This window comes from Phyllostomus hastatus, unplaced genomic scaffold (genome assembly GCF_019186645.2).
Source record: "Phyllostomus hastatus isolate PE091 unplaced genomic scaffold, TTU_PhHast_1.1 phas_contig_40, whole genome shotgun sequence".
Taxonomy (NCBI): domain Eukaryota; kingdom Metazoa; phylum Chordata; class Mammalia; order Chiroptera; family Phyllostomidae; genus Phyllostomus; species Phyllostomus hastatus.
The window spans coordinates 9,357,881-9,378,809 of NW_025333872.1; the positions used below are offsets into that span (position 1 = coordinate 9,357,881).

Genomic DNA, 20,929 nt, shown 5'->3' on the forward strand with positions numbered 1-20,929 from the left:
AAAGACAAATAGTGGTTTATGAGAAAGCAAGATGCAAGGGCAGCTTCAACAGATTCCCCACTGTTCCCTCATGCCACGTCCACGGGCCTGGGAGGGGTCAGCCGCTCCTGCCGCTCAGGCTATTATTTGTTTGTTCTAGAAAGGCGTTTGGTCTTGAATGGGAGGGTGAATTAAATGACAAACTCCGACAGTTCTTTCCCCAGTTCTTTCCCGTAAGAGACCAGTAATTGATTCTTTACCCCCAAGGCAGGGCACAGGTCTTCCAATTACAGTGAACTGAGATATAGGGCACCGCGGGGTGCCCCCGCTCCCTGTCAGCGGTGGCGGAGAGAATCCCCCAGCAAATGGGGCACTCTGGTATTTTCTGAGGAAGAGACAGATCTCTGTATAGCTTCCTCCCTGCAATGATAGGGGATCATTTGAAGAATCATCTTTTTTTTTATATACACAAACCAAGCTGCAATGTGCTCTATGTCCAGAAGAATTATTCCCAACAACAACAAAACATTTTTCTTTCAAGGCAAATCTTTGGCTGGGTTTAAACACCAACAAGGTAAAGAATTTAAGTCAACTTCAACAAGCCCTTCTTAAGATTTTTTTTAGTATGAAGGGACGTATGAATAGTATAGACAATTCCTGATTCAGACAATTTTCTGAATCTCCTAAAAAGCCATAGTAAATTAGAAGACAAAGATAATCACTTAGGTCTTCACATTTAGTTGTGCGTGTGGGCACAATCCGTGTCATGTGAGAGCCCCAAATGTTTATTTGTCAGCAGGAGAAGAAAGACAGAGAGGGTCCGACTCTGAATGGAGCCACCCCTAAGAGGAAACTGCAGGAACTCAGCAGGGAGGGTTGCTGCAGGAGCCACCCGGAGGGAAGGTGTTCCCCATTAACGAGCCCGGCGCAGGTTTCAGCGATGGGGCGGTGGCGACCCCTGCTGGCCGAGCCTTGAAAAACTTCTGCATCTTTTACAGTGAACGTGTATGTGTGTTTTCTATTAGGCTTTCCAGAAACTCATAAATGGTTGTAAAATCCATTGTGCTAATAGAAAGAACGACATAAATGCTGACTGAAGCTATTAATGCTGGTTGTAGTTTATTTAGCAGACTGAATCAGGCTGAAAACTGCGAGTTTTTTTATGGCAACTTTATAACAGGTTATTTTTACGTATCAGGCCATAGATTAGGTTCAGTGCTGATATCCAGACACTTGGAATGAGCTGATCCAGGGAGATTCCAACTTTCTCAGAGGTCATCTGTTCCTCCTGTGTTTAGACTTAGAGATTTTCTGTCTCCACTCTCCTCCCCTCCAAACACTCAGGCCGAAGTGACTCAACCACATTTTGTCTTGCTTCATCCTCAGATGCCTACATCTTTTATGTAACAACCATTAACAAATTTAAAAACTGCCACCCTGCCACCACAACTCTGCATCTAAGTAATTACTGGTTTTAGTCATTGTGTGACTGTCCTAAATTCTCTTCCGGTCGCCCATTCTCTCACGTGTCAAAGGTTTCTGTGGAGCACCCCTGAGGGCCAGGTGTAGCACCCCTTGAGCCTCCTGGATTGCTGAGTCCCGGGGTGAAGCTGAGGTGTTGAGTACATTCAGGGAAACACACCGGTGGTTCTTCAGTCAGCGTCTGTTGCTTTATGGACCAATTTGATCGCAGTTTCCTAAATGGCCCGTGCACTCTTGTTTGAAAACCCAGCATCATATGCATTGTAAGTATCAGGCTGTATTCACTGGGTGAGGGGCACAGGCCATGGGGCCACGGGACCAGCAGCCCAGGTCGGGATCCTGGCTATGCCACACACTCGCCTGGGGCAGGCTGCTTAGCCCTTGTGCCTCAGTTTCCACAGTTGCAAAATGGAAATTCTAACACACACAGCATTAGGGTTACCATCAGTCAGTCACGCCTGCAGAGGGCTTCAGAACCGTGGCTGGCACGGTGCAGTGAATGGTTCTGTGTGCAGGGTGTGATGATGGTGGTGTACGCAAACCAAAGCCTATGAAACAGCTGAGGAGTACTTAGAACTGCAAGAAAAGAGTCTGCTAGATAAATACTGTTCTTGACTCATCCTCCATCTGCCCTGAGGAATTATGCAGTTTTTTCTTGCGTTCTCTGCTGGTCCTTTCACTCCGACTCTGCCACTGCGACCACAGCCCCACCAGAGTGCGCCTTCTTCCTGACCGTGGTGCAATGGGCAGCTGTGGATCAGAGACTCAGCGGGGGGTGGGGGTGGCTGATGCTTTTGCAGAATTGCCCAGATATGCCACAATGGTCCCATTGGCCCCCTTGTTCAGAGCTGTTCTCTGGGTGCCCTCACGTGAACCACACAGGTCACCACTGGGGGGAGAAGCTCTTCACTGGGGGGTTTTAGTTGCACAGCTTCTACTATGTGAGCCTTGTATCTTCCAAAGCTTGAAGTACGAGTGTAGCAGATTAAGAGAGCAATTTATATTTCTGTTTCCCAAAATCTAGGTGTTGTAATGATACAGATTTGATCAACCTCAAAGGAGAGTTTAAAATAGAGTGTCTTTTGGGGAGGGGGGATTGCATAGCTAGATCAGATATTTTCACTATAGTGTTTTTTCCTTAAATACCTTAAGTTGAAAGTGAATTATATGCAAGAATTCATTCTTACCTTCTTTGTTACTAACAAAACCCAGATTTTTTTCAGAGTAGCAATATGTCTGGTCAATAATATCTTTCTTTCCAGAGTCTGAGACTTTCAGCTAGACGAGGCCCAGTGACCAAGTTCTGGCCAATGAGATATAAGTGGAAATTTATGAATAGGTTTTTGGGAAAGAAAAGATAACATCCAGCTGGCACTGCCTGGGACTCAGATGTAATGTCCGGAAGTGGAGCAACAGCCCTGTGCTGTGAGGATGATAGTCACACACTAACCATGGAGAATCAGGTGCTCAGAAGAACTGGATCCACAACTTCTTGGAGCAACTATGCTGCCTAGAGATCTCTACTCTCTGGACTTCCTGTTATGTGAGAAAGGCAAACTCCAACAAGAAGTAAACATTTAGAAAGAGTGATAGAGCAGGGCATGGCACACAGTAAAATGCTATGTAGGTTTTTGCTAAGCAAAATAAAATAAATATTTGCTTTAGCCTTTGTAATCAGGTTTCTGTTATATTCAGCCAAACATAATCTTTGCCAATACACATAGGCACAGCCAATATTTCATCATTACATTACTATTCTAGCACCTTGCACAGTGCTTGGTACCAAGTGACTTAAAACAAAAAACAAAAAAACAAAAAAACGAGCTCCACAGTGGGCTTTGAGGAAATGTGAGGGCCCCTGACATGAAGCTCCATGAGTCCCTGCATGCTCACCCAGCGGGCGCCACCTCACTGGAGGATCTGCACAGGCCCCTTTTCTCTGCATAACGGTAGCGCTCAGTCCCTTGGGGATGGATGGATGGAGGGACCCCATGAGTTTGGATGGGCGTGCCCTCCTGTAGGGTCATTAAGGCCAAATGGGCCGGATGCGGAGCCCAGGCCACCACCAGCCTACACCTTTCTGCCATAGGACACAGGTGGGACTGAGGTCAGGGCCAGACTTGGGCGAAGTGTTGAGGTTCCCATGACAGAAACGAAACCCGCGGACTGCCGGCACGCACCTCTGCGGGCACGTGGCCACCAGAGTCAGAGGTGGGAGTGGCAACCCAGAGAAATCACCAGACTTGACTCCTTTCTCTGGAATACTCTGGAACAAAGGGGGTTCTGGACCTGGGCTCAGAGAAATGTTTTTATTACTTCGATCCAGCAGCTCCTAGAAAAATTATTTGACCTCTGGCTTCTGGCTAGATGGAGTAACCCTAGAATTTAATCTCCTGTGATTCTTCTTCTGTCTTGAAGTGTAACCTTTAACTGTGAATGTAATGTTTCTTATATGTAGTTATAAAACTAAAGGTGACAAAGGTGTAGCTATAAACATTCCACTTGCGCAAACACCACCACTACATGGATGGTCTTCAGGAAAACTTTAGATTATTACACTCTTTTGTCGATGGACTGGTTCTAAATAAGCTTTTGTGGTGGTGGTGTTTTCCCCCAGTGAAGCTCAATTTAATATAACAGAGGTTATTAAAGTATTGTATGTTCTCAGCTGAGAGATAGTTTTAGTCATAGGACATCATAAACTTTAACTGCAGGCTCAGAAGTTTCAAAGATAATCAAGAGAATAGAAGTGCCTGAAATGTGGCCACAGGGGTAAAGGTGAGGTCCGGACCAGGTAGTGGGAACAGGTAGTGGCTTGGAGGAAGGGCCCCTGACATGATGAGTCGGGCTATATTCTTTCCACGCCTCTCAGGTAAACAAGCAGACAGGGGAGGGGCACCTTGAAGCGTTAAAGTTATGCTTCATTCATTCACTTAACAGGTGGTACTGAGCACCTGCTCTGAGCCCGAGGAGGAGCTGGCCCTCCGACAATACCCATGAACAGTCCCTCGTGGAGACTGCTGCCCAGAACCCTGCTTCCCAAAGCACCCTCCTGGGCCAGCAGCAGTGGTGACACCCAGAAGCTCTCAGGCCCCAGACCCACTTCGTCAATATCTGCACAGTATTAAGACCCCCAGGGGACTCAAATGTACATGCAGATTGGAAAATGGCCTGCATAATAAGGCAAGCAAAACAAAGTGTTACTTGACACCTAAGTCCTAAACATTTGCATCTCTTTAGCTAAAGAGGCTACTCAGGCAGTGAGTGCACTGAGGTGGGTTGAGGTGCCTTCCTGAAAGGCAGCTCTAGAGCAGATTTTTAGAGAAGGTGGGGTGTTTTAGAGTTCAAATTTTGCAGAGCAGCGTGTTTTTTTCATCAAATTATCCTCTCGAAGCAGCTGATGCATTCAGACTACCAGACTGGATCTAACCCTAGCTTCAGTCCTTGGGTTTTACTGTTACTTCGTTTGCAGCAAGAGAATGTAAAGGCTGAGAAGTGTCCCTCGCTGGCCCCATCATGCCTTTTGAACACAACGCTTCAGCTTTTCTTGTGTGAAACGGAGAGAACATTGCCCATCCTGGGCAAGTGGTGGTGAATTTGACAAGGAAATTCATCACTGCCTCAGTAGTTGTTGTCAGAAGGTTCAACACACCACCTGGATGTCACATCCTGTCATTGTCCCCCCCCAGCTCTACCAGAAATGGGGGACCATTCTACATGCAATTTACCAGCGCCATTCTCCACTGAGCGTCAGCAGAGGGGAGGGAGGAGTTTGTCTATGTTCTGAGCACAGGTGAGGGGTTGTTAGTTAGCACTGTCCTCACCATAAACCACCTACAGTGATGAGGTGTGGGCACACCACACACACTGGTGGGCTGCACCGTGACGCTGTGAGACCCACAGGGCATCCTGCCTCTGACACAACTTTACGTGCAGGCACAGATTCATTGATACATGACCCTGTTTATTTAAGGAGGCAGGCGATGGCCTCTGCTTGGGCACAGAAGCTGAAGAACACGTGTGAGCTCCAGGTGTACGTGTGTCTGTGAGTGTGCAGAGAGAGAGACACACAGACATTTGGCTCCCACATCCAGAATGCACAAAGACAAGAGGTGTCGGTTGCACAGGATGAGGTAACGGTGGCCAGAGGTGAAAGAGCATTTAGCTCTTGTTCAAATTAGTCATTTAAAGTTCCTTTATTCCCCAGGCCTTGATACGAGGCCAGGTCAGGCCAGGCCAGGGGAACCCATTCTGGTCAGACTGCGGGAAATTCCACCACATGGAATGGTGTTGGTGGTCTCCACAATACTCCAGCCGGGGAGCCCACCCCGCAGAGCGAACACCCGCTCCTTCCACTAATGAATTCGCCCACCCATGCAGGACCCTCCTCATTCCCCTTCCGCCCCCTCCCTCCCTGACCTGCTCCTGCGACCAGCCACGTGGCCACCAACTGCCTTCCTTATGACCGCCTGAGGATTCCTTGCAGCAGCAGAATTTGTTAAATTATAAAAATTGCCAGCATCTGCCTCCATAATGAACCAAATCAAAGACCCTCTAGAGGGGTCCCCCGGGCCAGTTCTGGGAGGTGCCAGAAGGAAACATCCGTCCCTTCCCCCGCCCTTGCTTCCAGCCTCAAGGACCCTCCCTCCACATGCGGGGTGTGCGTCTGTGCGGACGCGCCAAACCTCAGAGGTGGGTCCCTCCGAGCCTAGGTTATTTGTTTTTCCTTGTAAGAACGCTAATCAAAGCAAGACTTCAGCCCAACAAACAAACAAACAAAACACCCCGTGTTGGCTATTTGCACGCAGGGGTGGCCGGGGAAGACCGCCTGAAGGGTTCCTTTGTGCCCAGAGCTGGTTTTGGAAGGAGACAGCAATGTCCGCTTTATGAGGAAGTGGCAAGACAGTCACCTCGTTATCCTCACCACCGTGGTGGTCCGGGGCCACCCGGGAGCCTCCATCGTGATAACAGCCCCGGCTGAGGCCTTCTTTCAAGGAACCGGTTGCCCTGGGTTGGGACACAGCTGTCTCCCTCAAAAAAAATGTGTGCTCGTGTTTCCGACAGAACAGACACAGAACCCCTCTGCCACCTCGGTGACTTCTGCTTCTGAGCAGCGTCATTATAACTCACAGTCCCACTACTTTTTACATACCGCCTTCGCTTTCACCGCAGAGCCCAAGGCTGAACGAGAGGCCGGCGGTGCCCACCCCTCAGAAAGGCCAGGCCTGCAGACTGAGCCCACCCTGCAACCTGGGGGCTAAGGGCTGGGAGGGAGGAAGAGGAGGAGGAAATAAGCGCCCTGTGATTGAAGTGGCTTGGAATAATAAATACACACACTCTTTTAAACATGGCTCGCCACATCCTGGGGAATCTGGAAAAACGCTCCACCTCGCCTCCCAACACCCCCTCCCACCCTCACCCCACAGCAGTTTGCTTGGAGAGAAAGCACGGACCCTTTGATAGGCAGGGGCTTGCTAGCTCTGGGCTGACAGCCTTCCCAGACCTCTTTGAACCCTTTCAAACACTTTCCTATTTCAGGTCAGGGAAGTTCATGAAAGTAAAGACTGGAGGTGGTGGGAGAGGGAGAGGGAAAGGAGAAAGAGGAGGTTGGGGGCAGCTTGTCACTAGGGAGGCAGCCAGCGACCTCCAGAGGACCCATTGGCCTGGTGGACATGTCCTAACTTGGCTGTGCGGGACAGATGATGAAGGTGGCTCATAGCCCCTGAAGGAGACCTGGTCTCTTCTGGAACCCCCAGTCAAAGCTTAGGCATAACTGAGTCCCTGTATGCAAATGCCTGAAAATCCACAGGCCCCCTTAAGCGAAACCTGATTAGCTGTGTCTAGTGCTGATTCCCCCACCTGCCAGAAGAGGGCAGCACATGCTTCTACATTGCACTGAAAGCTGGGTTGCTGGAGCAGATTTCCAGAACCCAACAGCAGCAGCAGCAACGGCTATGATATGACATATTGGAGCCTACAGTGTGCTAGGGGCTGTCCTTGGTGCTCTAAGGCATTACTACATCCAGTACTCTGACAATGCCACACAAAAGAGCCCTACTGTAATCTCCATATTGGAGATGAGGAGATATAGACATTTAGAGAACTTGCTATTGTAGCCGGGGGCCCACAACAGAGCTCAGCAGACGATAGTCCAAGGGTGAAATCCAACCCATTGCCCATTTTTGCAGTGCCCTCAAGATAAGAATGTTTTTTTACATTTTTGGATGGTTTGAAAAAAGTCAAAAGAAGATTTCCTGACACCTGAAAATGATGTGAAATTCAAATTTCAGTGTCCATAAATGAAGTTTTCTTAGGACACAGCCACAGTTATTGTTCAAATATTGTCCATGGCTGCTCTGTAGTTCCAGCAGCAGAGCCAAACAGTTGTGACAGCCTGCACGGTTCACAAAGTCCAAAATATTTATTGCCCGGCCCTTTGCAGAACAAGTTTGCCAACCCCTGACTAAGAGGTAAGTGCTACCTCCATGCAGAACTGACACTTCACAAGGTATGAGTTAGGACAGCTATCCCTGAGAGATTGGGGAGCAATGTTGACCTTGACTCTCTTTCTTTCCAACAAGATGGCTCAAGGTCAAGCAGAAGGGAGGGTTTGCCATGTCACTGCAAGCCTACAGGAAGTACTAGAATGTTCGACTTAGAAAGGGCTATGGGAATCAACTGGCATATTTCATCAAGACTAAGATCCATGATCTTTTTGCATTTGACACCTTTGAAAGAAAAATCTTGTAGTTGAAGTGAAAGAATTTTTGTCTACTTGAAAACAGTTTTTATTTCTTAATGGTACTTAAAATAATAATGTCTTGCAGTAGATGAAACCTTAGATTTGGCAGTTCCCTCCTCCAAAGGTCCCACCTCTTTTTGTAGCCTCCCACCGATGGGACGCTCACTTCTTTAGTTGGAGGCCCATCCCGCTGTAAACTTCTTAATAGTGAGCTGGAGTCCGTGAGCCTCAATTTTCTATACATCAACTGGGGATGGTCCTGTTTAACATACGTACTTAAAGGGTCTTACAGATTTCATTACAGGGGAGGGGTGTATACTGGGAGGAAGGCACTTCGGCCATGGTGGGGGGGGTGGGAAGAAGAGCAGGCTGCAGAGGCCGTTGGTGTGGTTCCCCCAGACAGGCTGTGAGGTGGGCAGACAGGGATGGGCTTGTGTAGACACAAACCACTGAGAACAGGGCAGGGAAAGAAAGGTCTCCGGTGCTACAGACATTTTGTTTTTCCTCAACATCGGCCAGGAGCCTGGCACACCACAGGGACACCTTTTAAAAAGAGAAAACAGGGGCAATTTGAAGATTCAGGCCTGAAGGGAGAAAGGAGACAGGTCGGGAAGGAAGGACGCAGCTTCGGCTGGCTCGCCTGGACTGCCTTTCACGTGAGCCCAGGCGATGACGGAGGGAACAGAGAGAGGCGGGATAACTAAACCCATACTGTGGTAATAACCACAGTGCAACCCTGCAATCCCAGTCCCATCAAGAAGGACTTGCACTGAGAATGAGTGTCCCCGTGATGAGAGGAGCTTACGGAGGTTTCTAGAACACCCTGAGACTCTCCTTAAGGATATGTGGCTATGACCATCAGTGTTCTCAGAATAAACCCAGGGGACATGCTACTGGCTTCTAGCTCCCAGGAAGCAAAGCCACTGACAGGAGCCTCGGGGAAGAGGAAACTTGACCCCCAATGGGAAAAAGAAGGACTACTCCGAAAACTCAGTGGTTAGTGGGGACTCTTTTGTCCTGGCAAAGGATCTGGGGCAGGAGGTGGTGGGGACTGGGGTACCCTCCCCTTGTCCCCCTCGCCCTACAGTGGCAGCCAGGTTTGGATTGGGACTGAGGACAAAGGGGGGACAGAAGACTCAGCCCCAGCCAGGTGCTTTTCATTTGGGGACATGTGTCCTGGATTTTCTGGGGCAGTACTAGTTTCTTATAACTTGATTATTTTCAATGAAGGCAATTTGTTAGATATCTGATTTTCAGTTTGGAATATACGGCCACTGCACTTATAACTAACGAAGGACGAAGGGAGAGAGACAACTCTATCTGAGTACGGGTTGTGTCCTTGAGACACACAGGACTGCACCCGGCTTATCCTAGGTAGGTACCCAGGGAAGGTTTTCAGGGAGTCAGAAGGAGTCCATTAGGACAGATACATCAGGAGGAGTACGTTCAGAAATCGCAGTGTCTTCCCTAGGAAAACAGGGCACATCTTTGCAAACACAGCAAGGGGACCTGTCAGTCATGGGGGTGGGGTGGGGCAGGCACAGGCAGGCTGGTCCAAATCTGGGAAATGATGAAGAGGAGCAGGAGAGTTGGTGACACGGGCCTGAGGCTCCGGGGAGGTCTCACAGGTCTCCAAGGGAAGATGGAAAGAAAAAAGAAAATGACCGTCAGAGCGGAGAGGGCACAGGGGAAGACCAGAAGTGTGCGAAGGGGAGGGATGGGCGCCAGGAGGACGGTGCCTGCAGGAGGAAGATGGAGAGAAGCCACATCGGCTGGAAGTCAGTCGCCTGGAGTTAACAGCCAATGGGAAAGGAAGGGAAATGGCCCAAAGAAAATGAAAATAACAGCTCCTCCGTGCCTACAACTCAAGCCCCCAAATCAAGAATATTTGTTATTCTTCTGGGAAGTTGGTTTGTTTTTATCTTCTGGGAGAACCAAACCGCAGCCGACAAGGGGTCCCCTCTGTCTGCTAGACGGGGAGCCAAGCCTGAGGTCGGCCATCTGGGTCGAGCGCCCAGGCTATGGGAGCCGCTTCTCCCGTTTAGCTCACCCTGGGGTCCATTTTATGCCCCCCCCCCCACTGTTTTTCTTTCTCACCTCCTTCAAGGGCATGTTGCCTTGCTGCGCTTTATGTGTCCCTGTGAGTGGCTATAAAGTCTTTCTGGGACAGTGGAGTAGAAATTTGAAAACAGAAAAAGGCCCACAAGACAGGAATACAGAGGTGTAAATACGCGAGGAAGCAAGACTTGAAGGGTGAAGAGACTAGGGGATTCCTGGGGAGACTTGAAATTCCCAAAATCATCCAAATTGGGACAAACACCACATAGCACAGAAAATGTGGCACCAGCAATTCAAGATGCATGTGCATTAGGTGCGTTAAAAAGGGACTGTGCAAACGAGGTGAGGAAAAACCAGGAGGCTGCGTGTGGTTTGTGGCTTAGGTAAGACATTGGTTTTGGGCTGTGGCAGACCTTGGGAAGGGGAGAGAGCGCCCCATGAAGGTGGGTGCACACCGTGATGACGAAGGGAATGTTGGGAAGGGAACGGAGTAGGAGAAGCATTGGGCTCTCCTCTTAGCCTACATGCATGTACATGTCCACTTTCTCTCCAGCCAAAAAGAAAATGGGGAAAAGTACACAAGAATATAACATGTGTGCCCAAAATGGGATGGGTGTACTGGTCTGGGGTGTTAACTGTGTCTGGAGGAAACAGGATCGGGGTGGAAGACATTTTAAAGGCTCTTTAAAAATAATGAATCAGAACAGAGAACTAAAGGTGCACATTGGATCCATTTGTTAAATGCCTGGAACATGCAACATGTACAAAAAGTGAAATAAACCAGTAGACTCTACAGGATTAAAGTATAGGAAAAAGAGAGATTGTGAAAAATAAAGTCAAATATAGTATTTTATGCTCAGATTACGGTAAGTAGCTAAAATGAATTTCTTGAAAGACAAAGGGTTTGGCAGAGATATTCAATCTGTTCAAACACCATTTTGAGGGTAAGAAACACAAAATATAGATAAAATAGATATTCAGAGAGAGAAGCCCAGAACCTCTTACGATGTGACGGACAGTGGGATGACAAGTCTAAGTAGGGTGTAAAAGAAACCCCTCAAGGGAAGGGGCAAACGGAGGAGCCAGGCTGATGTCCCAGAGCAGTGACAAAGCGAGTGTGCAGTCCGGGGGCAAGGAGGGCAGGGCTGTGGAGTGTGGGGCCGGCTGCCTGTCTCGGAGTGCCTGGGGCCTGTGGGACTCAGTACTGACTCAGAGGAAGGTGCAAGGAACAGCACCAGGACATGAGGGTGTTTAGCAGGCATACCAGCAGAGAGAGCGACAGGAGGAAGGTGGAAATGGAGGCCGCCAGGGCTGCGGAAGGTGGATGGCCAGGCCACTGTGGTCGCGCAGTACGCGTGGAGGCAGGATACAGGATGTGGAGCTGACTGCGGTTTGTCTAGGCACGATACTGGACGTGCCCTAGATGGGATGGACGAAGCTTGCACCCTCCCCACGACCCTGCTTCAGAACACTGTGGACCTTCCATACTGAAAAACTGACATCTCGTTCACCTGCTGGATCGAACCAGTGATGTGCGGGGGCCCAGAGCAGGGACTCCTGTAGCCAAATCTAAATGCAGTGTTGCTCTGCCCCTCCTCAGGGCCATGGGCATGCCCTCTGGGCGCATACTTGTTCCCAGGCCCCATGGTCTCCCCCATGCACCCAGCTTCCGAGGGAGAGGGGCCCTGCTGCCTGGACCAGCTCTCTCGTGGAGCAGGATCTGAGAGTTGGGCTGAGGCAGGCGAAGGGAACCGTCAGGGAAGGACACGGGAGGACACAACAGGCAGAGTCTCCATGGACTTCTGTACAGTGTTCATGCCACAGATCACTCTTGTTTTTCTTTTCTTTTTTTTAATAAAAAAAGCTTTCCTTCCTCATCTTCATGAGCCTTCTGAGTCTCCTCCCTGACTGTTCTCCCTCTGCCCTCCCACAAGTGTGGGTGACCTTGAGTGCTGTCCTCTAGCGTTCTCTTCAAACTCATGGACTAACACACAACTGTATCCTCAAACTGCACTTTTACCCCAGAACTCTCTGCTGGGGTAGAACAGTTTGTTCCTAGATAGCAGCTCAGAGCAACAGCTAGCATCTGAACGCAGCAGTGGGCATTGTTCCCAGCACACCTATGAGGTATGCACAGTCATGATCCCATTTTACAGGTGGAGAAACCAAGGCACACAGAGGTGATGTAACTTGCCCAATATCCACAAGAGGTGAATCGGAGGTTGGAACCCAGGCAGTCAGCCTCAGAGCCTGTGAGTTCAACCACCATGCAGCCACCTGCCTCTGAGCCCTGGGGACGTGCAGCACGTCCAGAAGCAAGGCCCTGTTTCCCTCACCCCAAACCAAGGGGAGTGGTAGGAAACCCCAGTGACAAGAAAGTGAGCCCCCGTAGCATCTCACTGAACGTGGGGCCTTGAGGCTTTGTCATGAGAAAACCCACGCTATGTTTAAATGAAGTGAAAAGCAAGTTTAAAAGGAGGGTATGGAGGACATGGAGATGGAATCTGGTCCCAGCAGACCAAGGGGGCTGGCTTTGGCCATTACAGAGGAGGAGGCAGCGCAGTGGCAGTCATAAAACTGTGACCTCAGGGTCATACGCAGCAATACGAGGTCTGACTGCCAGGTTCAGGCCACCAGACCTCTTTGATGTAAGCTTTGGAGAGGAGGACAATGCACACGCACACACACACACACACACACACACACACACACAGGAGATGAAGTTAAACAAACAGAAAAGAGACTAAATAGGCAGGCAATTTGGAAGCTCTGGTTAGGGAAAAAGTCAGAGCTGAAGAAATAGTTTCTAATGCCAATATGCATGTTTGTTTGTCTCATTTTTGTGATTATAATAATCAAAGTTAACATTTAATGAGCATTTACTATGTGTTAAGCACTATGCTAAAGGATTTACAGGCATTGACATAAAATGAATGAATCTGCGTTACAAACTTTAGCTACACTATTAACTGCCTTATGTGGCAGATGAAGAAATTGAAGATATGATTAAGTGAGCCTTACGGATGCCAAAAGAGAGGCTCAAAGAGAGTAAGTCTCTCAGGCAAAGCTGCCCAGCTGGCAGTGCAGACCTGGAATTCAAACCAAGCCTTGCAATCTGTGTTTGCTGAATGGACGGAGGAAGGATTGAATATACTCACTAACGGTGATTCTCTTGTGTGCTACCTGTGGATGGCTGTTCCGGCTGGGGTCTGGGTTCCGGTAGCTGGAGACTTGAGGTTTTGTGGAACAGAGGGGGTATTTTCAATGGCATTCCGATGCCAACTCAGGAGTGGAGAGATGACCTACCCTGCAGAACCCAACACAGGGCTGGGGTTTTCATGCTCTGATGTTGGGAAGGCAGGAAAAGACCCCGCCCATGGCCCATGTATGTGTGGGGGCTGGGACATCAGGTGGTGAGCTGGTGGAAAGGGAAGGAGGGCTCTGATCAAGAGAAAAAAATAAGTGGAAACACAAAAGGAAGAAACTGAAGAAAGAGATGCAGAGCTGAAGATGCAGAGCTGGAGATCCGGGGGCAGGTGTGTGTGTGTGGGGGGGGGGGGTGCGGAGCCAGTCAGTGGTGCAGGAAAGCAGGTCACAGAAAGCCTGGGGCTAATGCTGAGCTGCTGGAGGGATCTTCGATGGGCTGCCCCCACCCCGACTACAGAGCTCAAGGGAGCAGAGATGGGGAGTGGATTGTCTCAGGGACCTGGGGGTCTCGGCTGTGTGGGGTGGGCCCTGGCGCTGCTCTCTGCAGGAGCCTTGGCTTCTGGCTGCTGAGCCAAGCACTTTTGGATCCAGGTGCCCATGACCAGGGGGAATGGCACCAGGGAAGGAGAGGGGAGGGGTAGGGAGGGGAGTGGGCAAGCTATAGTTACAATGGTCACCATGAAGGAAGAACCCATGGTGTCTTGTTAAAAGGCAGAAGAGAATAGCACCAGGGACTGTGATCTGCGGGAATAGATTCTGGAAAAGCAAAAATGCAGCAGCTTTGAAATGTGCAAATGAGTTGGGGGGAGAAGAAGTCACGAGATCAAAGCCTATCATGGAGAAAACCAGGGTGAAACAGAAGAAGCAGAAACAATGAAAGTTGGAGAGTGTTGAGTTTATAGGAAATTGATACGTGATGCTCAGTGGAAACTAGCTTTGGCTTTGGGGATGGGAGAACTGTAAGCACGGATAATATGTAAATACCATTTATAACTTGAAAAATCTGGAAGGCTCCGATGAGATAAACTTTCTGAGGGTGCTTTGACAAGTATGAAGGGAGGTATTTGTGGCTGAGGGAAAGGGCACTGCGTGTGGAATCTGAGAAGTGGAGCTGAGAGCCAGCTCTGAGGGGCAGGAGGGGAGGCGAGGACAAGCCTCTGGTCCTCTCACTCGCCTCTGAGTCCTCAGCCGGGAAAGTGGCAGTAATGGCCCTTTTACACGGTGGCTCTGGGGGGCTGCACTCCTTTTCAGGATGGCCACAACAAAGTGCCACAAACTGGTGACTTAAAACAACAGAAATCTATTCTCTCACAATCTTAGAGGCCAGGAGGCCAAAATCAAGGTGTCAGCAGGGCCACGCTCCCTCCCCAGGCTCTAGAGGACACCTTGCTGGCCTCTCTCAGCTTCTGGTGGCCCCACTTTCTGCTCCATCTTCTCATGGCCTCCTGCCATATGTCTCTGTGTGTCTTCTCCTCTTTTTGTTTGGACACCAGTCATTGGATTTAGATCACCAGGGTGATGTCATCTCAAGACTACTAACTGCATCTGAAAAGACCCTATTTCCAAATCAGGCCACATTCTGAGGTTCTGGGTGGACATGAGTTTGTGGAAGACATTACTCAACCCACCACAGGGTGCAAGTGCAACAGAGCAAGGCACTGAATATACTTAAAATAGTTTCCACATCTTTCTTCTCATGGTCCTTAAAAACCACTCTCCTTATAGTGCCTCCTCACGCACCTCTAATGGTTGCCATTGCCCCCTCAATAAATCCAATCTCCCAGGCTGGAAGTGCAGGCTCCAGCCACTTTTCTGCTGCTGACATTTTCCCACCATCCCCACAACATCCACCCAATGTTTCCAGACAACTGATTCCCTTTTTACCTTTATGATCCAGTTGAACTTTTCAAGAAACTTTCTCAAAGGCCCTGACAGTAAATTCTTCCTGCTCTGAACACACTTGGTAGATATTTTCTCCTTTTCACAAGACAGTTAATCAGCTCTTCAGACTCCCTTTGATTAAGCCACCATTTATCTCTTGTCTAGTTATTTGACATTTTGTGAATTTAAGCCTTTTCTTCTGCATCAACCAGGCCTCAAGGGATGGGAGCATCTTTTATTAGTTCTCCTTTTCTAAAATCTATTTCTGTGTCTGGCACAATTCAGGTCCTCAGTAACCATTACTGAATTATTTACTTCCCACTATCTGAACTCGGTGCCTGCCAAAATTTCTTCTCTTTCACCCATTCAGGGCTGCCTCTCCTGGTCACCTTGGTCTGGAGAGAGACCTTTCTCCTGTGAGCCCTGGACCACCTGTTCCAGTCCACTGCATGTTTATCTGACCGTCATTCATTTGCAGCGGTTCATGAAGCGGTTACTCTGGCTCTGTGCTGGGCTCCATCCAGGCTCCCGCCTATAAGGCTGCCTCCTTCATTCTCCCATTCAGAGGGCAGGCAAACTTTCTCATCCTTCTTCCTTTCTTCTCTAGGGCCTAACAGTTTTTCCAGTGTTCTACATGCTCAATTTGATGGTTCTACTCAATGGTTCTAGCTAATTCTGAAAGGACAGTGCCCAAGGAGGGACTAAAAGTACTGTGAGCATTTATGGGGCACTCAAAGCCCTCTGAGGAGGCAGCACAAGAGAACCCAGTGCTGAGCTCTGTGGCCAAGGCCAGAGGGGGAGGAGCCAGGCTTTGAGAAGCTGCTGCCCCAGCACCCCTGGGCCTGAGGCAGGCAGTAGGGAGGACGCAGCCAGCCATGCTCTGTCTTCAGCACTCACCACTGTGGTGACTGCACTGTCTCACCATGGCCTCTGACAAACCCCTGAGAAATCTTTCAGGCACCAGAAGAAAGCTGTTGCTCCAACCAGGCCTTCCGGAGAGCACAGGCAGGCTCATGAATTTGGGACAAACGGGCCTCCATATGAGGCGTGACCCTTCTGTGCAGGACGCCATGCCCTGCGTTACAGCTGGCTCAGAACACACACCGCATCCCTCCCTCCCATTCAGCGATAAGGTCCATTGGCCTTTTCTCCTGCATTAGCCAGAAAGCAGGATCTACAACTCCCCTGTGTGAAAAGGGACGAATAACAAGCAGCAGTGCTCCCAGGTGCTTCTCGGACCTGAGTACCTGAGATGCCCTGGGCAGGGGACAGCACTGCCAGGGAGACTTGGTGACAGGGCATCACTCACCAGCATTGTTTTGCTGCTTTGTGTTTTTGATGTAGGCAGAGAACTTGGAGAAGATGTCGATGCCTGCTGTGTTGGATTCCCGGTGTTTTGCAGCCAGTCTGGGGTACCTAGAAGGAAAGGCGCGGGTTCTCAGATTAGTGAGAACTTGAAGCTCCTTTAAGAGAGAGTCTGTTCCCATCACAAGCAACACTCCTGTTTCTAGCTGGGTCTACAGATCTTTGGGGGTTTTACTCCCACCCTTTATGGAGGGTGGGCCTCTCAGTCCTAGTTCACCAACAGACAAAAACAGGCCTGTGAGCTGCCTGCGGGGACACAGTCTGGAGGCTGGGAACCAGAACACCATTCAGAGGGGCCAGGGCCTGCCCTCTTCCTGGACCACCAATAACAATGCACCGGCAAAAGGCCCCAGTCAAAATTCTGAACAAGCTCGCTGTATACCAGGTGATGTCCCTGACATTTCCCCAACACACATTAAAACAACTATTCACTACCAGGCCCGTGGTCATATCTTGGCAGCACGGAGCTAATTCTGGGAGCATGGGGGTTTGCTAGGCACCTTGGCACTGAGGCCTCGAAACCGTTTCTCAAAAGGAAGGATTCCCATGCTCCTCTTCTGAAATACCCTTTGCACACTCCTTATTTGTGTGCAGTGGTAAGATAAGGACCAGACTCCATCAGCAGGATGAGTGTTTTCAAATGTCTTGTTTCCAGGCATAGATACAGCTTTGCAATGCTCAGTCCCTCTTTCTTGCACGTTTTTTCATTTTGAAACCAGAAGAATATAAAAGGCAAACTGGGGTTAGGACCATTTACCATTGAGAAAACAGTCCTTGAGACAGAATGAGATAAAATTATGTGTGTGAGAATCCTTGGCTTTGACCCCATTTCCACCAAAAAATGATCTCACAAGCACTTCATGTGAATGGCCAGGCAGGGGTGGGAGGAGAGCTCAGACCACTGTCTGGTTATCATCACTATCAGTTATGTGAACCTGTGTGATCTCTGGGTGAATAGCTGTCAACTGTGAGCTGTTTGGTTGCTTTATATTGAAAATGTAATAGTTTTTTTTTCTGTTTGTTTAATGTCTTAAATAATTTGAATCAAAAAGCCTTTACAGACTATTTGTTGTTCTTTCTTTTTTTTCTGCCCCTCTACTGAACACTAGCTAGGACTGTCCACTCTTGGGCTATGTTAGGTAGCTGATTAATTTCAGATATGGCCACTGGATGAGTCCTCAGAACGTCCCTGGGTCCAGCCCTCTGCCATCAGGCAGCGACAGAAGGCGTTGTCACCCTCATGTTACAGGGAAAGCAACTGGAGACCAGAGAGGTTAAATGTCCGTTTGAGGGCCCATGGACAATGAGCAGTGCAAGTGCCGTGAGCACCCGGTCACTGCGACTGGGGCAGTGCTCCTCCCGTCCCTCACGCGCTCCTCTGCTATCAGCAGAGGCCAACTTGTACCGAGTGCCTCCTCTGTGCCAGACGCTCTACCAGCCCCTCACACAGGCTCCTCGTTTGCTCCTCACAACTCTGTCCGCACTTCTCTGTGCCCCGCTTGAAAAACACGAGGCACAGAGAGGTTCAGAAAGTTCTCGAAGCTTATGTGGCCAGGTAGCAGAGCCAGGAGTTCAGCCCAAGCAGTTTCATTTTGGAAAGCCCAGTTGTTAAGTGTCTTCTCCTGGGCCTCTCTTTGACTCTGCTGTTTTTTTACCCTCAAAGCTCTCAAAACCTTGCTGGAGCTTGGCAGAGCAGGGTGAATGAATTCTCTCCATCCACCAGGAGGGGGCGCTCTGCACAGGTTCTGCACACACGTCTGTCTTCCTGAATGTACCAGGCATTACCAAATTCATCTGCCCTGATTGGGGGCATAAAGCAAGCTTTACTTAAAGATGCTAGGTAATCGGCCAGGACGTGGGAATTTAGGATAACCCTTCCCTGTTTTGGCTTTCTCACATAGAATCTGGCATGCTCTTAGAATTGATTGCCTTAAGTTATTATCCCAAGTGCTTTGTTTTTGCTTGATGAAGTATTAATGTGAAGAGAGAAGGGTCTAGAAAATATATTTTCATTTGGGTTGGGTTTGTTAGAGATTTTTTTATATTTTTAATGCCATCATTTGATCACCCTTTCAGTAACCTGGTCATTTCTTCATGATCAGTGTTAGCCAAACACAGGTGGGTGGTACCAAATCCAAGACAGGACAAAGGGCCATGTACTCAGGGAGGCCATGAAGGTGCTGCATATGTTCTAAGCACTAGAATTCACTGAGACTTTACTGTAGAGCACAATGTCCCATTTGAAGTTTATCCTTATGGGAAGTGTGTCTTCAAATGTTCACCTCACGGATTTCGGTGACTAGCTTTGGTGAGATTACAGGATCTTGAGTACATTTATTTTACTCTATGTTTACACTGTATTTTAAATATGCAATAAGTGGGCTACAGAATCCATTCTCTTTCTCCAAAAGGCTAGAGAATATTGTTTCATTTATAAAAACATCTTTGAAATATGGCTGTGATGTGGTCTGGTAACAGTCAAGGAAATGGAGAATTTCTCTAACTCAGAGGTCAGCAATCTCCAGTTGGTAGGCCAGCTCCAGCTGGACATCTGTTTGTGTACCTCCCAGGAGCTAAGAATAGCTTCTACACTTTTGAATGATTAAACAAAATCAAAAGAGGGACATTATCTTGTGACATGAGAAATAATATGAAATTCAAATTGCAGTATTCATAAGTAAACTTTATTGGAGCACAGCTCTGTCCATTCATTGACATACTGCCTATGGCTGCTTTCACTTTGTAAGAGTGGAGCTGTGACAGAGCCTGATGGCCCACCAGGCCAGCACATGAGTGCTCACTGTCTAGCTCTTTATAGGAAAGTTGCCAGCCTCTGCTCTAACTAAGGAAAATTTCTCTCCACTGTTTGTAAGATCTCTTATTTCAAATGCATTCATCTTAGACATGCTCATTGTCTAAGACAAGCTTCATTCTGGGAAGTAAAACAGTTGGCCTCTCCTCAAAAAAAAATCTTTCCTTTGTATATATACACATACATGATTGCAGATGGAGGTGCTCTGACTTGTCTTGCATCCCAGCTGACCTCTCACTGACTAGCACTGACCGCCACACCACTGAACATGCAGGAAGCATCTACCAGAGGCCAAGCCCTAAACATGGCGTTGGGGCTACACTGGAGAAAAAGAGAGTCAGTCCTTCTGTCCTCATGGAGTGACTTTTGCTGATTTCAGGGCCTCTCCTGCCAGCTCTAGTGATGAACCCTTCGTTTTCTAATTACCTGAAAAGTGGATGGACTGCCCCTGTCTCTTCTCCATTAGTCCTGCTTTCTCATCTCACCAAATCTTCACTTAGAAGATTCATTTAGCAGGTTAATGCTTCTGACTCTTTCGATCCTTGACTGAGTGCTTGCCTTGTCCTGTCTCTGCTACTTAAACAAATGATCCTTGAAGGTGGACAGAATCTGGCTTATTCACTAAAAGACACCCACTGGGATCTCTGGTTTTAAAATCCAAGCTCACCAGTTGTCCTTACAATTGCATCTGGGAGACAGTCACAAAAGAGGCACTGACCTCCTTTCCTAACTCTTCAAGCTGCCATTTAATGAGCTCTCACTCTATGTCAGTCTCTAGGCTAAGTAGCACTATCTTCTATAACAGTCCCTGGACATCAACATTATGGTCATCATGCTGTAGATGTGAAAATTAAATATAAAAAAGGTGTTAAGTAATTTACTTGTAGTGGAGCCCACTGATGCTCAGTATGTATCCATGTGCTTCTCTGCATTTCCCAGCTTCTCCCTCTCAGGTGGAGTCATGTGACTGGATTCTCACCAGTGGAATGGGAGGGGAAGTAGTGTAGCCATTCACAGCCCTGGCCCTTAAAAACATTGTGCATGATCTTTCTTCTTGCTCTTTCCCTGCTGAAGGAGTCTCAGAGGAAACGTATTCCAAGAGCTAAAGATGGAGCCCTGACTAGTGTGGCTCAGTGCCTGGGCATCGTCCCCCCAGAAAGCTAAAGGTCGCTGGTTGATTACCGGTCAGGGTACATGCCTGGATTGCAGGTTCCTGGTCCCTGGTTGGAGCATGTGCAAGAGGCAACTGACGGATATTTCTCTCTCAAATTAATGTTTCTTGCCCTCTCTTCCTCCCTCCCTTCCCTCTTTCTAAAAACTAAATAAATAAAATCTTCATTTTTTAAAAAAAGGCTAAAGATTGAAGAGGGCCACACCACTCATTCAGATGTTGCAGGAGTGAG

General features: G+C 48.6%; 1 protein-coding gene across 3 annotated transcripts in view; it reads right to left on the minus strand.

The window, feature by feature from the left end:
- CLIC5 (chloride intracellular channel 5) overlaps positions 1-20,929 on the minus strand; it is a 148,696-nt gene that overhangs the window by 16,870 nt on the left and 110,897 nt on the right. For all 3 annotated transcript variants that reach the window (XM_045842969.1, XM_045842970.1, XM_045842971.1), the window contains exon 4: positions 16,659-16,765. In XM_045842969.1, the coding sequence (XP_045698925.1) occupies positions 16,659-16,765 (107 nt within the window). The remainder of the gene's footprint in view (positions 1-16,658; positions 16,766-20,929) is intronic.